This window comes from Medicago sativa, chromosome 3, assembly GCF_051527215.1.
Source record: "Medicago sativa cultivar Bolivia chromosome 3, Bolivia_mono, whole genome shotgun sequence".
NCBI lineage: Eukaryota > Viridiplantae > Streptophyta > Magnoliopsida > Fabales > Fabaceae > Medicago > Medicago sativa.
The window spans coordinates 97677726-97700283 of NC_140751.1; the positions used below are offsets into that span (position 1 = coordinate 97677726).

A 22558-nucleotide genomic window follows, 5' to 3' on the forward strand; every position below is an offset into this window, starting at 1 on the left:
TAATAAACATAACCATTAATTAGAAAACACAACGACAGTATTTGACCGTCACACGACACAACGACTCATCTACTTGGCCGGACGGACCGACCTGCTCTGATACCAATTGTAACACCCCGTTTTCCCGACTTGAAAATTTCATTAATAAAAATCAGAGTTTTTCAACGTAAACGGAATGTCACATTCTTTTCTTAAAAAAAAATCGTAAACGGAATAAATAAATATTTATCCTTCAAAAATCCAACAACGTGATATTTAAAACTTTGCAGCAGAATAGTTTCAACATCTTAAATAATCTTTGGCACAAGGGCCTCAACATAAAATCTTAGTTCAACAATAGTTCATAAAAATCTTCTGAAAGTAATACGTAAGGAATAGAAAACAACAACTAAATTCCCATCCCGTTACGTATCAGAGCACCTAAGACACACACTTGTGAGGAGTCCACTCACGACCGCAACTAATCTCGGTTACCTGCAAGTTACCCATATGAAGAGCAACATTTTCAAGCAAAGGGGTGAGATTTCTCAAACAATAATATTAAGCATATAAATCATAAACTACACTTAACAACCTAGACATCATATAATTCAATAATTATATCTAACATCTTAAACTTCATTAACTAGCATCATTAATCTTCCTACATTAGTCATATACTTCATCTTATATCATCTTAATCATAGCATCATATATAATCTTAATCATAGACATAAACATCATCATATAATATCAGTTACTAATCATAAACATCATCATACATCATCAAATAATAATCACAAACTTCATCACATATATTAATCACAACCATCATCACATATATTAATCACAAACATCATCACATATCGTCAAATATTAATCATAAACATCATTGCATGATCAAACATAGCATTATCATAACAACTTCATAATCAAATTCATGGTCAGCTTCATAATCAATCATCAACATCAACTTCGTATTCAACTTATAAATCAATCTTAACAACTTGACATCTTAACTTCTTAACAACTCGACATCTTAACTTCTTAACAACTCGACATCTTAACCTCTTAACAACTCGACTCGACTATGTAACTTCAACTTCTTAAAATCATCTTAAATCATCTTGATATGCAAATGCATGTGGTACCAATCAGGGCATCAAGCCCCCAACATATTTGAGCGTAAATAGGCTCTTCAACAAGTGAGCATAAAGCTGCCGGGCATCAAGCCCCCAACGTAGTTTGAGCATAAAGCTGCCGGGCATCAAGCCCCCAACATGAATGAGTATGCATGAACTCAACATCTTAACAACTTACAACTTGAACTTCTTGAACAACTTATATGATTCCAATAATTTGGACGACTTCTTATGACTTCACAACTTAGACTGACACTTACAACTCAAATAAGATCAACAACAACATATAAATAATTCATATCATATCAACATCATAATACAACATCATCAAATATCACATCCTTAAATAACAAATCTTAAAAGCACGCATATTCAAATAGCACATCTTTATATAGCACATCTTTAAATCACATATCTTAAAATATCACATCTTTATATAGCACATCTTTAAATCACATATCTTAAAATATCACATCTTTATATAACACATCTTACAAACTAATCCTACAACATGTTAATTGCAATCTAATGATATACATACTTAATATTAGTGAAAGATAGTCTCACCCTTACCTTATACGCTTCCCTTCCTAAGCCAAAACTCTATACCTCAAGTTTGCAGCTACGGTGCTAGTACAATTTCATGGTAATTTGAATGGGATTCAATGAGCAAATTGAGAGAGTGGTATGTGACATGTTTTCGGTGCAATTATATATCAAAAGAGGGTTGAGGTTTGGTTTCTAAGTGCTTGTATACATAGAGAAAAGTGAGAGTTTGAATTAGGCCATAGAACCATGAGGACTATGGGAGAGACGTGAGGTACATCATGTACCAATACACTTAGCACCAAGAGGCCTAGGCAGAACTTAATATAGAAGCAAGTGGTCCTCACTATCATGTTTTTCCTTGGCTCCATGACATGTTCCTTAATACTATTTTATTGCAACAAATCAATAATGGATCGGTCCATTGAACAAGAGAGCATACTTGAGGGCCACAATGTATTATTATTATTATAGGAAAAGAACCGCCACTAACATGCTTTTTCCTCATTTTGGTTTCTGTTGGCCACTTGCAGGAAGAAAAACAAGTAGTGGTTCCTTTTGATAAAACCACCAATAATTGTATAATAGGATAATGATCATAGTTTAAAAAATCAATTCTTATATGGAACGGAAACAGGGAGTAGAGAAAACATATTTGTTTCTCTTCAACTACAAATTAACTAATATTCCACTAAACCAAGAAAATAAAGGAATGGAAACTAAGTTTATTTAATGGACCACTCATAGCATAACTATTGGTAAAAATTAAACGTGAGGTGAATTCCTTATATTTAGCAAAGCATACCAAAAAGCATCCCTCAAATAAAACCACTAAAGCCAGGAAATAAGCATATAATGGGGAACGTGTTTTCTCTTGTGGTCCCACTCAAATATACAAGATAGATAGATATTTAATATTTTCCCCTTTTTCTTCTCTTCTTCTCTCACGTGTTTTTCTTTCTTTCTTTTTCCTATTCTTCTATTATAATATAGTCCACTCACCATAGGGATACTCACTTAACGGTAAAATAGTAATTATAACAACGGTCACTTACCGGTTCACAACCAATTAGAAATATTACTACTCACTCAACTTAGTAAAATGTCTAATTATCTAACACTGAATTCTAATAATCCCAACCAAAAATACACACACAGACAATTAATCACATATGAGCACATATAACACATGACAATTATTCAAATAAATTATACAAAAAGACACCAAACTTGATAAAATAATAATTAATAAAATAGGGCGTTACAAGTAGCGCCGCTCCAAACAACTCTCACTAGAGGTATTTCTTTGCCTCTCAACGTCTTCATTTTGCGATCATCAATCCTCAAAGGTAAAGTCTCCACCGTAAGGTTGTCTCTAACTTGCACGTCATCACTCTGAATCACATGGGACGGATCTGGAACATACTTCCTCAGCTGCGACACATGAAACACATCGTGCAAATTTGATAAATGCGGTGGCAAGCCAACTCTATAAGCCACCGTGCCAATTCTCTCAGATATCTGATAAGGACCAATAAACTTTGGAGTCAACTTCTTTGACTTCAATGCACGACCAACACCGGTCGTTGGGGTAACTCTCAAGAACACATGGTCTCCCTCTTGAAACTCAAGGTCTTTCTTACGCTTATCATGGTAACTCTTCTGTCGACTCTGCGACGCTTTCATCTTCTCTTGAATCATTTTCACCTTCTTAGTAGTCTGTTGAACAATTTCTGGTCCTAGAACCACACTTTCACCGGTCTCAAACCAACACAACGGAGTCCTACACCTCCGACCATACAAAGCCTCGAAAGGTGCCATCCCAATACTTGAATGATAGCTGTTATTATAAGTGAACTCTATCAACGGAAGATGACTATCCCAAGTCCCACCTTGCTCAAGTACACAAACTCTCAACAAGTCTTCGAGTGACTGAATTGTTCTTTCCGACTGACCATCTGTCTGAGGATGATAAGCCGAACTCAATCTCAACTTAGAGCCTAAAGCCTCTTGCAAACTCTTCCAAAATCTAGAAGTAAATCGTGGGTCTCTATCTGACACAATGCTCGAAGGAACACCATGCAGCTTCACAATGTCTCGAATATAAATATCTGCCAACTGAGCCACAGGAAAACTAATATTAATCGGAAGGAAATGTGCCGACTTCGTCAATCTGTCAACAATCACCCAAATTGCGTCATTCCCTTTAGGAGTATTTGGCAAACTCGTCACAAAATCCATGGATATACTATCCCATTTCCATTCTGGTACATCTAACGGTGTCATCAATCCAGCAGGTTTCTGATGCTCTACCTTCGACTTCTGACAAATCAAACAAGAGTACACAAATTGTGCCACATCACGTTTCAATCCTGACCACCAAAACAACTTCTTTAAATCATGATACATCTTTGTAGCTCCCGGATGAATGCTCAAGCTACTCCTATGACTCTCTTCCAGAATCATCCTTTTTATCTCGTCATTGTCTGGAATACAAATCCTACCTCGGAACCTCAACACACCTTGATCATCGACTTTAAAGTCACCATCTTCAGTTTGATTACTAGCAACCAACAAGTCCACAAACTTAACATCAACCTTCTGTGCATCTCTAATACTTTTCAAGAAATCGTTATCAATTTTCAGCATTCCTAACTTAACGCTCCGAGACGACATTTCACAAACTAAGCTCATATCTCTAAACTGTTCAAGTAATTCAAATTCCTTCACCATCATAGCAGACATATGTAAACTCTTCCTACTTAAGGCATCCGCAACAACATTAGCTTTACCCGGATGGTAATTCAAACTAAAGTCATAATCCTTCAACAATTCGAGCCACCGTCGCTGTCGCATATTCAATTCTTTCTGATCAAACAAATACTTCAAGCTCTTGTGATCACTAAACACCTCGAATCTCGAACCATACAAGTAGTGTCTCCAAATCTTAAGGACAAATACGACTGCAGCTAATTCAAGGTCATGAGTAGGATAGTTTCGTTCATGAGTTCTCAACTGTCTTGATGCATAAGCAACAACTTTACCATCTTGCATAAGCACACCGCCTAAACCTAATTTGGACGCATCACAATACACCGCAAAAGGTTCATCAGGTTTTGGCAAAATCAAAACTGGAGCCGTCGTCAAACGCTTCTTCAATTCATTAAAACTGTTCTCACAATGAACATCCCACACAAAGGTTTTACCTTTACACGTCAACTGAGTTAACGGAAGTGCCAACTTAGAAAATCCTTCTATAAATCTTCGATAGTATCCTGCCAAACCCAAAAAGCTTCTAATCTCTGTAACTGACTTAGGAGTCTCCCATTGTGATACTGCTTCAACTTTAGATGGATCGACTGCAATACCACTACCGGAAATAACATGGCCCAGAAAACTTACCTCGTTCAACCAGAATTCACACTTAGACAATTTAGCATACAACTTCTTCTCTTTCAGCACTTGCAAAACGATTTTCAAATGTTCTGCATGTTCTTCTTCTGTCTTAGAGTAAATCAAAATATCATCGATGAACACAACCACAAAGCGATCCAAAAATGCATGGAAAATGCGATTCATATACTCCATAAACACGCCAGGCGCATTACTCACACCAAAAGGCATCACCTTATATTCATAATGACCATATCGCGTCCTAAAGGCCGTCTTCTGCATGTCTTCATCTTTTACTTTAATCTGATGATAACCCGACCTTAAATCAATCTTGCTGAACACACGTGCACCCACCAGCTGGTCCATCAAATCATCAATTCTAGGAAGTGGATATCTATTCTTTATAGTTACTTTATTCAGTTGTCGATAATCAATGCACAACCTCATACTTCCATCTTTTTTCTTAACCAACAATACCGGCGCTCCCCAAGGTGAAACACTCGGTCTAATGAACTTCTTATCTAGCAATTCCTCCAACTGTTTCTTCAACTCAGCCAACTCAGAAGCTGACATACGATAAGGTGTCATAGACACAGGCTTCGTTCCCGGAACAAGGTCAATAGAAAATTCAACTTCTCTCTCCGGTGGTACATCAGGGATTTCATCAGGGAAAACTTCAGGAAAATCACACACCACCTGCAACTTATCAATCACTACTTGATTCTCCAAAGATAAGGATGCCATCAAGGAAAACATCAAGATCCCATCGCGTTCTAATTGCTTCAGCTGCTTAGTAGACAAAAATTCTGCTCCACTTTCCTCTTCAGCAGAAGAGAAACGCACCGACTTACTAAAACAATTAATGAGAACATGGTTGTACTCTAACCAGTTCATACCAAGAATTACATCCATTCCACTCAGAGGCAGACAAACTAAATCAATCTCAAAATCTCGATCAAACATAGACAAAGGACATCGTAAACAAACAAGAGAAGTAGTCACCGAACCCTTAGCTGGAGTTTCGACGACCATTTCTCCACTCATATCAGACACAGCAAGACCCAACTTAGAAGCACAATCAAAAGCAACAAAACAATGTGTAGCACCAGTATCAATAATAGCAACTAAAGGAGTATTGTTAATATAACAAGTACCTCTGATCAAACGATCCTCATTTTCAGTCTGAGTACCAGTCAAAGCAAACACTTTCCCTCTAGTCTGAGTCTTCTTTGGATTCGTACACTGAGACCCAATATGACCCTCTTCTTTGCAGTTAAAACACACAATGTCTGCATGCTTACACTCTGCAAGTGTATGTCCTTTACTGCCACAACGAAAGCACCGTTTAATATCCTTAGTACAAGCATTACTCTTATGGCCTTTCTCGCCACAAGTGTAACAAACAACCTCAGCACCAGCATCCTTCTTATTTGACCTCCTCTCATCATTAGCTCTTCCTTTTCCTTTGTCAGCAGGAGCACTGTAAGGCTTTGGGCGACTTTGTTGGCCCTTACCCCTCTTCTCACTCATAATCTTATAATGAGCTTTGCTGTCATCTTCATAGATTCTGCATCTGCTCACCAAAGCAGAAAAGTCACGGATCTGTTGGTAACCAATGGCTCGCTTAATATCAGCACGCAAACCATTCTCGAACTTGATACACTTAGAGAACTCAGCATTGTCCCCAGTGTAGTGTGGATAGAACTGAGCCAGCTCCATAAACTTTGCTGCATACTCTGTCACCGACATGTTTCCTTGCTTCAGCTCAAGGAACTCGATCTCTTTTCTTCCACGAACATCCTCAGGAAAATATCTGTTTAGGAACTCTCTCTTAAACACAGCCCAAGTAATAACTGCATCATCCTGCTCTAGGGTGGGTTGGAGGCTCACCCACCAGTCGTCAGCTTCCTCAGCCAGCATATGCGTTCCAAAACGCACCTTCTGATCATCAGTACATTGCATAACTCTGAAAATTCTCTCAACCTCCTTGAGCCACGTCTGTGCTCCATCAGGGTCGTACCTTCCTTTGAAGGTAGGAGGATGATTTCTCAGAAAGGTCTCCAACATTCTCACATCAGCATTCGCACCAGCACCAGCATTTGGATGTTGTCCCACAGCTTGGGCTACAGCTTCCAAAGTAGCAGCAATCGCAACATCATTTCTTCCAGCCATTCTAGTCCTCTTATAGCAAATAAGATTCGCAGCCTCCAGGTCTCTCCTCTGCACAACACACAACATTTAGAATATCATAATAGTGGTATTCCAACTCCTAAAGATACAACTCGACTCACTACTTGGCCGGACGGACCGACCTGCTCTGATACCAATTGTAACACCCCGTTTTCCCAACATAAAAATTTCATTTAAAATCAGAGTATTTTGATCACAACGGAATGTCACATACTTCATTTAAATCATAAAAATGGATAATAGTAATTATCCTTCAAATTCAACATCATGAAAAATCTTAAACTGTTGCAGCGGAAAATAGTTCAACATTTTAAAGTCTTGGCACGCAGGCCTTATTGGAAAATCTCATAAATTAGTTCATAAAAGAGACACGTAAGGAATAGAAGTAAAAGCACGCCCCCATCCCGTTACGTATCAGAGCACCTAGACACCAAGTGAGGAGTCCACTCACGAACGCCTCTAATCTTTATTACCTGCACATTACCCACGGTCGAGGCAACATATACGCAGAAGGGGTGAGATTTCATAATCAATACATTAAGCATATAATCCAATAAAATGCATTTAACAACTTAAACATTAATAACATATCATCAATTAACAATTAGCATATTTTTCCTTTCATAACAAACACAATCATCAAATACCGTTACTAATTTTCATCGCAAATGATAATCAACTTAACACTCAACTTGACGACACAACTCATCTTTGACCATGCAACTCTATCAACACAACAACAACTTAACAACTTAGACAACATGAAACTTCTTGATATGCAAATGCATGTGGTACCATTCAACAACAAAATGAGCATAATAAGCTCTTCAACGTGTGAGCACAAAGGCTGCCGGGCCTAAAGCCCCCAACTTTAATGAGCACAAAGGCTGCCGGGCCTAAAGCCCCCAACTTTAATGAGCACAAAGGCTGCCGGGCCTAAAGCCCCCAACTTTAATGAGCATGCAATGAACTCAACTTCCAACGACTTAGACGACGAAGTGAACAACTCATACGACTCATAATCATGGACAACTTCTTAAAATTCCAACAACATAGACCGACTCATGCAACTTCAAGACACTAACAGTCAACAGCAGCAACCAGCAACATTTACATCGTAAAACAGTGTTTAAATGACATAACAACATTAAAGGGAATGAATCATAACCACTTATCATCATATAGCATCTTAAATAATTCTTATACAACATCACTACTAATCTCAGTCACCTAAACAGACTTCTGGGACTTCGGAAAGCATCCTAAACAACCCTATTTCTTACTTCTAAGATCAACTCATGACTACACGTGCGAAAGGATCGCATCAGAACAATTTTGGGCAACTAACGGCCTAACTCGCAGTTGCGAGTAACTTTGCTCGCACTGGCGAGCAAAGCGTGCATTCTGGGTTCCTAAGCCTTTACTCGCAGTGGCGAGTTATTCTGCTCGCAGTTGCGAGCTTACAGGTCGCTCGCAGTTGCGAGTTGCATTGCTCGCAGTGGCGAGTTCTGGGTTCTAGCTCGCAGATGCGAGTGTTCTTGCTCGCAGGTGCGAGCGATGAATGTCAGTACGGCCAGAAACCTAAAAATCACTACTTTTCACCTATATTCACGATTCCTTCATCCAAATAGCATCTAATTATCATCTTAAGTCATATCTAAGGTCTGTACACTAATTTTGCATCAATCTAACATCTGTTCTTGATTCATTCATCAAAATTGATCCTAAACCTAAATCTCAATTCTCACCAAAACTTAACCTAATCATGCTAAATTCATCCTATAGAATTATACCCTTAATAATATTGAAAATTAGTCTCACCCTTACCTGGTTATGATGAAATCGCAGCTCTCCCTCTAGTTCTCCTCTTATCTGACTTTTCTCCCTTTTCTCCAAAAGTGTTTCACGTAAAAACGTTTCTAACTTCTGTTTGCCCTATTTATCTTTTCGTATTACTCTTCTCACATCTAAACTTACTCTTTACACATCACAGCCCAACTTCTAATATTTTTATTTTATTTATCATATCTTATTTTATTTAATAATAAAATAAGTCATAACAACATAACAACTTCACCACAACAAAATACCCCACATAATTCATTTATAAATCATATAAACCACTCAACTTCATGAATCATAAAATTCACACATATCAATCATGAAAATCACTTAAATCATATATATAAATATATTTTTAAATAATCAAATAATTAAGACGGGCGTTACACACGATGTAGTCTTCTGTCGTCTCCAAAATCAACTATTGAAAACGGCAGAGGGGAAGGCGTGGTAAAATCAACATCAGGAAACGGTAAGTTGCCGGCAGAAGACATGATGACCAGAGTGAGAACGAAAAGGAAAAGTATAGAAACTTCGCGATGATTAATGTACGACAACTTCGCGATGATTGATGGTCGAAAGCACACGTTACACGTTTTGTCATTTTAGATTTGACAAAAATAGAAATTGAAATGAGGAGAAAAAGTGAAGTTTTGCCGTAGATGAGAGAAGCGGGGAAGTTTTGACAGAAATATGAATATAGAGAATAAAGTTTTTGCCGAAAAATGGAAATGGACGGAGATGAAAGACTCCACCAAATTAACGTATATGGATTATTAAATATTTTTTTTAAGGAATTATTAATTTTTTTACGAGGAATAATTATCCAAGGTTCTGTCCCAGCCAGATTGTGCCAAAAAAGAAGAACTGTTTTTTTCCTGAAGAGAGAAGAAGAGAGGGAATAGGGAAGAAAAAAGACAGGGGTATGTTGGTATTTCTCACATGGCTTGATTCGTTAAAGGCAAAATAGTCATTGCGAATTATAACAATTGATGGTCATTGTGAATTAGGATCCAACAACCAAAAATTGGTGGGTGAAAGTGGTAAATATATCAATTGGATCGATATTTTCCAGCAACTATCAAAGATTTATCAAATCATACGCAATGATTGCAATACCTTTGACTGGCTTACCGAAGAAGTATGCGCATGGTAGCAACACCAGTTTTGGTATTACCGGAGCAATAATCGTCATCCTCATCCCAAACTTGTACTTGCTCTACTCCTATTGTTTTGTGTGATAAAATGGACAACACAATTGCCTTACCTCACAATGACATACATATGGGATTCAGATATCGTATTCGTTTTAACAATTTAGTAATTTGTGACAATAAGACAGTCTCTTCTAACAAATAATCAAAATTACATGATTCAAGATAGAGGAGAGTGCAACCAACGAACATGTGAGCTTCAAGCCGGAAGCATCTCCACCAGTGGGGTTGCCAGGACCCTAGAGCAGGGGGTTCAAACTTCAACCATTAATTACTATATGTGTGTGCGCGTGCGCACGCCCGCGTGTAGGTGTATTTAAAAAATTACGTTGTACTCAAAAGAATTTATACCTACTCTGCATGTTCTGAAATAGATCCTTGCTCATTCAATGGTAATTCCATCTTAAAATAATTCTCCAAAATCTTATACAAAAAGAACAAAGAAAATCGACCCTGCTTTGAATTTTCTTACTATTAGAGTAAACATTTCTGTACATAAATCAATTTACGTCAAACTCAATTTTAATCAAACTGGTTTTACATACTAAATTTCAACAATAAAAAAAAGGTGAATTGAAATTAGTTTGGGCTCTTTGAGTCAGTGGTAAAAATAATAAAATCCAGAGGATTCAAAATGTAAAATAGATAAGGATCTTGGTGTAATTTTTTCAGGTTCACAGGGTTTTAGTCAGTGGTACAAATAATAAAATCCAGAGGATTCAAAATGTAAAATAGATAAGGATCTTGGTGTAATTTTTTCAGGTTCACAGGGGGTTTTGCTGAACCCCATCACCTGCATGTGCCTCCGCCCATGATCTCCACCTCACTGACCGGCAGAGGTGCGACTTATGAGCGTGGTGTTGAATGGCACCACTTAATGAACTTGGGGTAGATAACCGAGTAGAATAGAGCTGAAAGTGCTAAGAAGGCAAAGACGGCGAGGCTGGCTATCAAAAATGTCCAGTGAGCTACACGATGTAGTCTTCTGTCGTCTCCAAAATCAACTATTGGAAACGGCAGAGGGGAAGGCGTGGTAAAATCAACATCAGGAAACGGTAAGTTACCGGCAGAAGACATGATGACCAGAGTGATAACGAAAAGGAAAAGTATAGAAACTTCGCGATGATTAATGTATGACAACTTCGCGATGATTGATGGTCGAAAGCACACGTTACACGTTTTGTCATTTTAGCTATGACAAAAATAGAAATTGAAATGAAGAGAAAATGTGAAGTTTTGCCGTAGATGAGAGAAGCGGGGAAGTTTTGACAGAAATATGAATATAGAGAATAAAGTTTTTGCCGAAAAAAGGAAATGGACGGAGATGAAAGACTCCACCAAATTAACGTATATGGATTATTAAATATTATTTTTTTAAGGAATTATTAATTTTTTTACGAGGATTAATTATCCAAGGTTCTGCCCCATCCAGATTGTGCCAAAAAAGAAGAACTGTTTTTTTCCTGAAGAGAGAAGAAGAGAGGGAATAGGGAAGAAAAAAGACAGGGGTATGTTGGTATTTCTCACATGGCTTGATTCGTTAAAGGCAAAATAGTCATTGCGAATTATAGCAATTGATGGTCATTGTGAATTATAATATAGGATCCAACAACCAAAAATTGGTGGGTGAAAGTGGTAAATATATCAATTGGATATTTTTCAGCAACTGTCAAAGATTTATCAAATCATATGCAGCGATTGCAATACCTTTGACTGGCTTACCGAAGAAGTATGCGCATGGTAGCAACACCAGTTTTGGTATTACCGGAGCAATAATCGTCATCCTCATCCCAAACTTGTACTTGCTCTACTCCTATTATTTTGTGTGATAACAAGGACAACACAATTGCCTTAACTCACAATGACATACATATGAGATTCAGATATCGTATTCGTTGTAACAATTTAGTAATTTGTGACAATAAGACAATCTCTTCTAACAAATAATCAAAATTACATGATTCAAGATAGAGGAGAGTGCAACCAACGAACATGTGAGCTTGAAGCCGGAAGCATCTCCACCAGTGGCGTTGCCAGGACCCTAGAGTAGGGGGTTCAAACTTCAACCTTTAATTATTATATGCATGTGTGCGCGTGCGCACGCGCGCGTGCGCACGCCCGCTTGTAGGTGTATTTAAAAAATTACGTTGTACTCAAAATAATTTATACCTACTCTGCATGTTCTGAAATAGATCCTTGCTCATTCAATGGTAATTCCATCTTAAAATAATTCTCCAAAATCTTATACAAAAAGAACAAAGAAAATCGACCCTGCTTTGAATTTTCTTACTATTAGAGTAAACATTTCTGTACATAAATCAATTTACGTCAAACTCAATTTTAATCAAACTGGTTTTACATACTAAATTTCAACAATAAAAAAAAGGTGAATTGAAATTAGTTTGGGCTCTTTGAGTCAGTGGTACAAATAATAAAATCCAGAGGACTCAAAATGTAAAATAGATAAGGATCTTGGTGTAATTTTTTCAGGTTCACAGGGGGTTTTGCTGAACCCCATCACCTGCATGTGCCTCCGCCCATGATCTCCACCTCACTGACCGGCAGAGGTGCGACTTATGAGCGTGGTGTTGAATGGCGCCACTTAATGAACTTGGGGTAAATAACCGAGTAGAATAGAGCTGAAAGTGCTAAGAAGGCAAAGACGGCGAGGCTGGCTATCAAAAATGTCCAGTGAGCTACACGATGTAGTCTTCTGTCGTCTCCAAAATCAACTATTGAAAACGGCAGAGGGGAAGGCGTGGTAAAATCAACATCAGGAAACGGTAAGTTGCCGGCAGAAGACATGATGACCAGAGTGAGAACGAAAAGGAAAAGTATAGAAACTTCGTGATGATTAATGTACGACAACTTCGCGATGATTGATGGTCGAAAGCACACGTTACACGTTTTGTCATTTTAGCTATGACAAAAATAGAAATTGAAATGAGGAGAAAAAGTGAAGTTTTGCCGTAGATGAGAGAAGCGGGGAAGTTTTGACAGAAATATGAATATAGAGAATAAAGTTTTTGCCGAAAAAAGGAAATGAACGGAGATGAAAGACTCCACCAAATTAATGTATATGGATTATTAAATATTTTTTTTAAGGAATTATTAATTTTTTTACGAGGATTAATTATCCAAGGTTCTGTCCCAGCCACATTGTGCCAAAAAAGAAGAACTGTTTTTTTCCTGAAGAGAGAAGAAGAGAGGGAATAGGGAAGAAAAAAGACAGGGGTATGTTGATATTTCTCACATGGCTTGATTCGTTAAAGGCAAAATAGTCATTGCGAATTATAGCAATTGATGATCATTGTGAATCATAATATAGGATCCAACAACCAAAAATTGGTGGGTGAAAGTGGTAAATGTATCAATTGGATATTTTCCAGCAACTTTATTCTCTAACATGGCCAGCGCTAATGAAGTTGGATGGAGTCGGAGAACGGTAAACCCCGCGGGTGCTTCTAGTCCTCCAATGGGATCAGAACACTTCCCTGATGACGATTTCAAACATGCATGTTTTTTTTTTTGTCAAGTAGCTTAGTCAGGGGCGGATCTGGCCTCACAAAACCAGTGTGGCACAATTTTTTGCAGGTCGTCATTATATATTATTTCTCACAACATTATTCATAAAACAATTGTATGTATAGTAGATTGTACCACAACATTATTCATAAAACAATTGTATGTATAGTAGATTGTGGTACATCTAAATGGATTTTACTTTAAGTACTCCGGTTCAACATTTGCATTATGCATTTTTATGGTTTATGGTATTATTAGTGGCCAATACAAGAATCGAACCTAAGCTCCCTAGTTGAAAGAGACATGCCTTTACCACTAAACCATGCCATACACATGTGATTAATTTACAAAATTTGATTTATATTATACAACATTTAGCTAAAAAAAAAAAAAATTGGGCTTGGACTAGTGTGGCACTTGCCACAGTGGGCCTAGTCCAGGTCCGCCCCTGAGCTTAGTGGTTATAACTCACATATTTTAAATGTGGAAAAGTGGGATGTCCGAAGTTCAAACTTCGACCCCTACATATAATATGCAATATCCCTACCAACTCAACTAAAGGGATTCAAACATGAATGTTAATTTAGGTATATTGGATTTCAAAATGAATCTAAAAAAGATTACGAACCAACTTCCGATATGATAGGTAAATTTAATGATGTCTCGACATCATGTTATGAAGTTAAATACTATGGAGATTAAAGAGGACATGTTGGATATTCTCTTCAATTCGGAGGACCGGTGGTGGTAACTGCGACATTTTTTTTTTTTTTGATATTTTAAAGTTTAGGTGGGTTCGGCTCCGGTCACCACCAGGGTCAGGGCATGCCTCTGGGCCCAAAGGGCACTTATAGAGGTACTTACAGATCACCCACCAACACTGCCCTCACATCGGCAGAGGGAATCGAACACACAACCTTCTGCAAGGAAGTGGCCCGTTCCTTACCAACTGAGCCAACGTGTGTTGGTCACGACATTTAATATATATAGTATCATAATCATTAAATAAATGAATATTACAACCTTTATTGAGAATAACTTCTTTTTCTAATGACTAATGCACATATATGATGCCTTTCTTTTTTTGATTTTGATTAAAAAGAAGTTAAATAAGTTTTTGGTCCTTGTAAATATAGTGAATTTTTTTTAGTCATCATTAAAAAAGTACATGTTTTGATTCTTGTAAAAAAATTCAGCACGGTGTTTTAATTTCTATTAAATTAAAATTTGTTTAATTATGCTTAAACTTTTAAATTTTTGAATGATTTTTTTTACAGATATGTTAATAACATTATAAAAAACTCCTTTATAAAAGATTATATTTTTTTTAACATGTCATTAATTAAATATGAGTTTTTCCACACACCAAAACTTCAAGATTGAAGTAATGAAAATTTGGGTCTAAAAATAAAATTTCGAGTTAATTTTTTGAGGAGAAACTTTGTATAATGTTCCAAATATGTAAAAAAATATTCAAAATTTAAAATTTTGAGCATAATGAAGCAAATTTTAATTTTCCAAGGACTAAAAGTATGTGCTGATTTTTTTTTTAAATTTTAAGCATATTTTAATTTCCAAGGATTAAAAGTATGTGCCGAAAAATTTTATAGGGACCAAAAAGTTTTAAATTTTAAGCATAATGATGCAAATTTTAATTTCCAAGGACTAAAAGTATGTGCTGAAAATTTTTCTAGGGATAAAAAAATGTCACTTTTTCTTATGAGAACTAAAAACAAAATTAACTATATTTTTAAGAAAAAAATTATTTAACCCAACAAAAATTGGTTTGCGTAATGCTTTTTTTAATAAATGGAAAAAAGAAGTTTAAAGTGTTTTTTATTTATGATCAATTAACATAAACATTTTTGAAGAAAATCCAACTAGTTTATTTACCTCATGTACTAAATGTGATGATATCTTAAGTTTTTTTTTTTTTTTTGACAAAGTGAAGATATCTTAAGCTGTGAAGGTAGCAACTAAAGAAAAATAAGTTCACTACCAAAAAAAGAAAAATAAATTCGTCCTAAAAAAAATTAAGGAAATAATGAAGAATTCGCTCAACCAAATAATGAAAAATTCATAAGTTCACTACCAAAAAAAGAAAAATAAATTCGTCCTAAAAAAAATTAAGGAAATAATGAAGAATTCGCTCAACCAAATAATGAAAAATTCGCTCAACCGTCAAGACTCAAAGCATAACCTTTATTATTTTCACAAATTTGCATCTCTCCTACAATGTAGAGATGTATTTGAAGTGAAAATATAAATAAATTAATGTGATTAATCACCTAATTTTTTCTCATTCTCCCTTCAACTGGACTTCTTAGATTCAAGAGGACATATATATGCTCACGGGAACGTGATAGCGATTCTCTTTATTTGTAAAATGCAAGTGAATCATCCAATTAATAATATTTTGACTCGAAAAGAATCCATATCACTATTTATAAAAATATATTCATTTATAAACCACTCCACTGATAACAAGTCAACTTTGCTTTTATCCCCGTGAGCTTAGCTCAATTGGTAGGGATATTGCATTTTATATACAAGGGCCGGGGTTCGAACCCCGGACACTCCACTTCTCCACAATTAAATTGTGTGCAATTAGGCTACTTGACAAAAAAAGTCAACTTTGCTTTTGATGTTGATCAATGGTGGATAAATCTACTTCATTGTTGTATTCATGTTGCATAACATGTGTTTCATTCGTTGTTTTGGTACCATTATTGTAATATATGCTGTATCATACCTTGAGTCCTAGTCTAATATTCCTTGTGCAAGTTTAAAACTTGTTTCAGTCAATATATTTTATTTTGATTTCTTAAAAAAATATAACAAATCAACATTTTTTTTTTCTCCTCCAATAAAAGTCATCATTTTTCTCGCCTCCCAATAATGACTTCCCACTATGATAATTTATTTTGTAAGAAAAAATTGACAAGAACATATTTTCCTCCCGTCAACTTTTCTCAAGCTTTCATCCACACCCTTAAATGTCTTCTCCCTCCTCGTTTTATTATTAAATCTTTTACTCCACCATTGATTTGGGAAATCCTTTCCCAGGGAGGATCCGGTCCCCAAATTGACAAAGTGAAGGACCGCAAATCTATGGACAATTCCAAAATGGAAATAAACAGACGTAATAATGCAGACCTATCAAGTTCACAATTTCTTTTGCTAAATTGAGACGATCCATCATGGCCGGAATGCATGCACAATATGGATATAAATTCCGTTTTCAAAATTTCTCTCATGTATGATCATGGTTTTTAACTGGAACACTTAAGCAATATAATACCAAAAAAGAAAGAAAAACACACACCAAAATTGCCTTATCTCACAAGCAATCCACCTAATCTATGTATAACAAATCACAATATGTATCAAAGTATTTCCGCACTTTTCGTGTAGCAAAACCAACAAAGGAAACCAATTGGTTAGTTCCTCCTGTGGAACAAGGGGCAAGGCATGGTACCCCAGCAGCCAAATCACTAAATTAGCTGGCATTTCAATCAGTTTTCTCCTCTAAACTTGTCATTTCTGATACTTTCTCAGCCTCAGGGCTAGCATTTACAGGACCGTTGCTTGTGATTATGCTCTCTGCAGCAGAAGCATTATCATTTAAAATTGCCTCACCATCGCTTGCTTTTGGAGCCCCTGCATTAGGGGAAGGAAGACCTGAGATATGCTCATCCATTTGCGAAGACCCTGCATTAGGGGAAGGAAGGCCCGAGATACGCTCATCCATTTGCACAGACCCTGCATTAAGGGAAGGAAGGCCCAAGATACCCTCATCCATTTGCACAGACCCTGCATTTGGGGAAGCAAGACCGGAGATACTCCCGTCCAATTGCTTTGGTTTGTTCAGCGCATGGCAATGTGGGCAGTAATAAGTGATAAATGGGAAATCCTCCTTCCGAGCAAGACCTGGTCAGATAAAAATACACTTTTCCCGTTACTACGTTCAACAATTAACATTGATGAATGCCCAAAAAACTAGCACTACAATCTTCTTTTTTATTTCCTGCAATAAATGCAAAAGGACAAAACCATAGACAATAAAATTTAGAGCCCCTTACCGTTATGCATGTGGCAGTTACCGCATATGAGAGCATAAGACTGCGTTGGATCCTCACCCACAAGCAACGCTGCAATTCTTGCAATCCACCCTCCATCTTGTGGGGTTGAACTTTGAGGTTGGTGATGTTCGACAACAGCATGTTGATTATACTCTGAGGTCTGGGTTTGATCAAATCCCCCTGAACCTGCTAATTGTTGATCAGTAAAATTTGGCGTGGATGTCCCTGGACTAGTGGATCTAGTTTGAACTTGTTTACGATTACGAAGTCCAGAGGACTGCACAAGTTCAACATCATTGCTCTTCCCTGTTGAAGCACCACTGAGATTGGATTCATCACCCATGTACAATCTCATACCAGAATCTGCACCCAATTTGGAAGCCAAAACAGTTGCAGCAGCTGCCTTTGCTGCTGGGTCTGGGTCATATCTCTATGTACATCATCACATGTATAATAGTCAGCAATCTTAAAGTAGTGGTAAACATATACCATCAAAAGCTGCTCTACAATTCAAAGCACAGACACGGGCATAACTCATAATGAATTAAGGAACTTTGATTCCATTAGTCAAGTCGTATGTTCACATTGTTGATTCTTCCAAAAAATAAAGCACACATGTTATTATTTCATGCATAAAAAAAATCCTAACTGAGAATCAGAAGGTGTGTCATCAAGCTCTAATAGGATTCTGAAAAATTAAATGTTGTATCTATCAACTTAGATTTTGACATCACTGAACCTTAATAGACCACATAGTGGTCACCACAATCTCAATTTATTTTGTCTGATCCAAATAGCTTGAAAAAAAAAATGATATTGAAAACAATGTAACAAGCCTTCTTTCAGTTCCTCAAACAATCACCTGAATAAGCTGTTGTGTAGTGTAATAATTTGTCTTTTCTTTGAGCTCATCAATTTTTGCTTGCCTTTCAGCTCTAAGCTTTTCAAGAATGTTCTGGTCCCTACGATCACCTACATAATCACACATTATGAATTAAAACTTCAACAAATTTGGAAATTTACTTTTTAAGTATTCGATGTTCAAATACAGCCTTTATAACTTCGTATTGATGGTGTTGAAATTTGGGGCCTAACTCATCCTTACAAAACCGGCTTGTAAGGTGAGGAGTGCCTCCTCTTTATAAACTCTTCTCAAGAATCTTATCTATCTGATGTGGGACTAAATCCACCCCCTCAAAGCCAACATAATGAAGGTGTTGGAGGCTGCAATGAAGGCTAACCAAAGGTCGCAATTTAGGCGACTGGGGGCAGACCGCAATTAAGGCGGAATTTCCAACAGATGGCAACGCTTTTCTTTAACAAATAAAATGCTATTCCTTAAAAAAAAAAAAAAAACTATACATACAAGTTTCATAGTCTGTTTTATTGAATGAACTTTAGGACCTTCTAATGAATTATTAAACTTGCTATGACCAAACATTTTTATCAGCATTCGCTGACTACCATGGAGTCATCGATTTGATAGCATGAGGAAACGTTTTCATTACAAGTATTCATATCAGGAAGTACCGAACTGCAGACTTTTCCAATGGCTCTAACAATTATGAATGTCAGAAATTGTAACGGATGATGAATTTATAACTTGTTCCAATTGTAAACATTATATTTTATCATAAATAAGACCACTAGATGACATCAAATTTGAGAGTTATGATATGAAAGTTAAGATTTCATTCACATAGATGACAATTGCAAAAGAAGCAACACTAGAGCAAACCCAATCAAAGTAGAACACAGACCATACATATAAAGCCGTGATAGCTAAAGATGAAATAAACATGTAGACTACCATCTGTAAGATATGTATGTCTAAAGCTTCTGACACTTACACATTCGTGTGAAGGTGATAAATGCTGAATAAACAGCAGATGATAGTGCAGGCAAAAGAAACATCGGCAAAACCCGGATCGCCCTCATTTTCCAATCTATACCCGCCGATCTTGTTGTCATAATAGCATAACCTACAGCAATGACCTGAAAGTTGAAACTATTTTCAGCGAAATTCTATTTTTTATTACAATGAAAAAAAGGGGGGCTACAGTTTAGGACCACGGCAGCAAGTCTGCTTAGTTACTGAGAGAGACCAAATAACCACTTAATTAGCTATTCAATCAAAATTATATGAACTATTAAACTGAACTGAATAACTACTGCAGTCCCTATATATGTGCCAACCTATAAATAAAAAAAAAAGGGCAACCCGGTGCACTGAAGCTCCCGCATATGTAGGGTCCGGGAAGGGATCCCACCATTTGGTGTATTGTACGCAGCCTTACCCTGTTTTTTACACGAGGCTGTTTCCAGGACTTGAACCCGTGACCTTTCGGTCACATGACAACAACTTTACCAGTTGCGCCAAGGTTACCCCTCTATGTGCCAACCTATAAATATTGTAAAAAAAATAAATAATGTTTGGTACACAGATTAGAACAAGACAGAACATAACATATAATTTTTGTATGATGTTTGATACATATTTTAAAAGTAGAACAAACCATGCTGGTAGACAATCCTATAAATATCTACAATGGGAAAAGGAATGAACAACCGAAGGTTTCTAACAATTAAAGAAACAACTTAAATATCATGTTCAATGTAGAAAACATGAGAAACTGAACGGACAATATTACAGTAAAAATATAAAGGAGTGTTATTAAATAATGGTGCTATAGCACTGTTGCATATCGCAGTTTGCACAAATTGCTATTGTTCTGCAAACCTTATTCAGTACTACAAAGCGCTATATCACTGTTATGTAATAGAATTTGAGCAAACCGCTATTTTCCACGATCAGCAATTGACAACAGTGGCTAAAAGGCATACAAAGTATAATTAAGAATCAACTATATTAAAAAAAAAAATATAACAAACCTCAAATATAACAGAAAAAACAATAAGATTGCGGGAAGTCTGGCGCCTGGATCGTGATCTTCTGGTGACTCTAGCAATAACAGCAGCTTCCTCTTTAGAAATATGTTTAAGGCGCTTCTCAAAATCATCGCCGTGTAACCTAAAAATTCCATTCCAAATTCGGGAAATGAATCCTTTGCGCTTCTTCTTTTCATTCCCAGGAGTAGCAGTAGGACTTGTCTCCTTCTTTTCACCTTCCCCAACTGCTTTGTCATCGGCCATTATTCCCCCCCTTTTTTCCTAAAAACACAAACAAGAATCTAACAGATCAACAATCACACTCACAAGAACACAAATAGGAATTAATCGATCTACTTAACTAATTAAGCGATTAATTAATTAATTAATTAATAAAATTGATGAAGAAAAAGGAAAGTAGGCGTGAAATGGAAAAATTAACCTCCTCCTCTTCCTCTTCCTCTTCCTCTTCCTCGTGTGGTTGATTATTGAGTGGATTGTTCGGATCTTGCGATTGAATATGTAAACGTTGGATTGGATTGGATTGGATTGGATTGCCGGAGGAGGAAGCAAAATCAATCGGGGGAGTTAGTATTTTTGGAGTTTCCAAACACGTCGTGAACACGTAGCACGAGGGTCGTAATCAACAAACAAAGACTTGAATGCCACTCAATGTCAATGTATATACCAATTGTAAAACTAACTTTATGCCATGCCAGGCCAGGCCAGGTGAAAAGGGGAAAAAGAAAACCCACGCAAAAGATGTATTTTAATCATTCAGTACCATATTATTATTATTTAGGCTAAAGTGCAACTTTGGCCCCTTATCTTTCAAAAAGTTGCGATTTTGGCCCCTTAACTTTGAAAATTACAATTTTGGCCCCCTAACTTTGAAAACTGCTGAGAAGGCGACACGTGTCCAAAAAAAGGGGCCATTTTGAAAAGATAAGGGGTCATAATCGCAACATTTTGAAAAGATAAGGGGTTAAAAGACATATTTCCCTTATGTTAGGGGGTTAAAAGAGCATATTTCCCTAAACATGGGGGGCCAAAATTGTAGTTTTCAAAGTTAGGGGGCCAAAATCGCAACTTTTTGAAAGATAGGGGGCCAAAGTTGCACTTTAGCCTATTATTTATGTAAAGCTCTTTCTCCAACCCTTTTCCAAAATCATCTTTGGCTTCCATTTCTAAAAATTTCACGTTTATCCCTAAGAGCAACTTTAGTGCTTGTTCTACACACTGTTCTCTAAGCACAAGAACACAACAATTTTGTTCTATGCATTGGAGGAGGGTGACGTCGATGACAGCTTGGAGAACGGTTCTTGTGGGGGAACTAATTCTTGCAGGTTCTGCGTCAGAGAAAAGAAAGCAAAGAGAGAGAAAAGAGGAAAAGAAAAGGAAAAGAAGGGTGGGGAGTGGGGACACGCGGGGGAAAGAGAAAGGGAAATGAGTTTAAGTTTTTGAAAAATAATAAGTATTGAAATAAATAAAAATATGTGGGGCCAATTGTGGGACCCTATAATGTAAGTTAAGAACACAAATATTGTTCTTTGCATTGGAGTAAAAATGAAAGGATGTTCTTAATACACATGTGGCACCTTTGGACCCCACCAAAATGCTTCAAGAACACAAATATGGTTCTAGCATTGGAGATGCTCTAAGCCACTTGTAAAACAATATTTTACTTTATCCGTCAACATAGCTCAACTACAGCATCCACAATGGGAGAGTCTTAAACATTTAAGACCGGGTACCT

General features: G+C 36.8%; 1 protein-coding gene and 1 long non-coding RNA gene across 2 annotated transcripts; both read right to left on the bottom strand.

Moving 5' to 3' along the window:
- Positions 1-249: 249 nt before the first annotated feature.
- LOC146942596 (uncharacterized) lies at positions 250-1964 on the bottom strand. The gene is made up of 2 exons (XR_015032771.1): positions 1695-1964; positions 250-474 (listed from the first exon to the last, which is right to left on the bottom strand). It is a non-coding gene; the product is annotated as an uncharacterized LOC146942596 (long non-coding RNA).
- A 15081-nt stretch (positions 1965-17045) lies between these two features.
- LOC146942597 (integral membrane metal-binding family protein (DUF2296)) lies at positions 17046-21454 on the bottom strand. Its single transcript, XM_085756636.1, has 6 exons — positions 21245-21454; positions 20806-21084; positions 19764-19908; positions 18776-18885; positions 17914-18343; positions 17046-17761 (listed from the first exon to the last, which is right to left on the bottom strand). Exons 2-6 carry the CDS (start codon positions 21064-21066, stop codon positions 17343-17345), a joined length of 1365 nt encoding a protein of 454 aa, XP_085612762.1. The 5' UTR covers positions 21067-21084; positions 21245-21454; the 3' UTR covers positions 17046-17342.
- Between the last annotated feature and the right edge of the window lie 1104 nt (positions 21455-22558).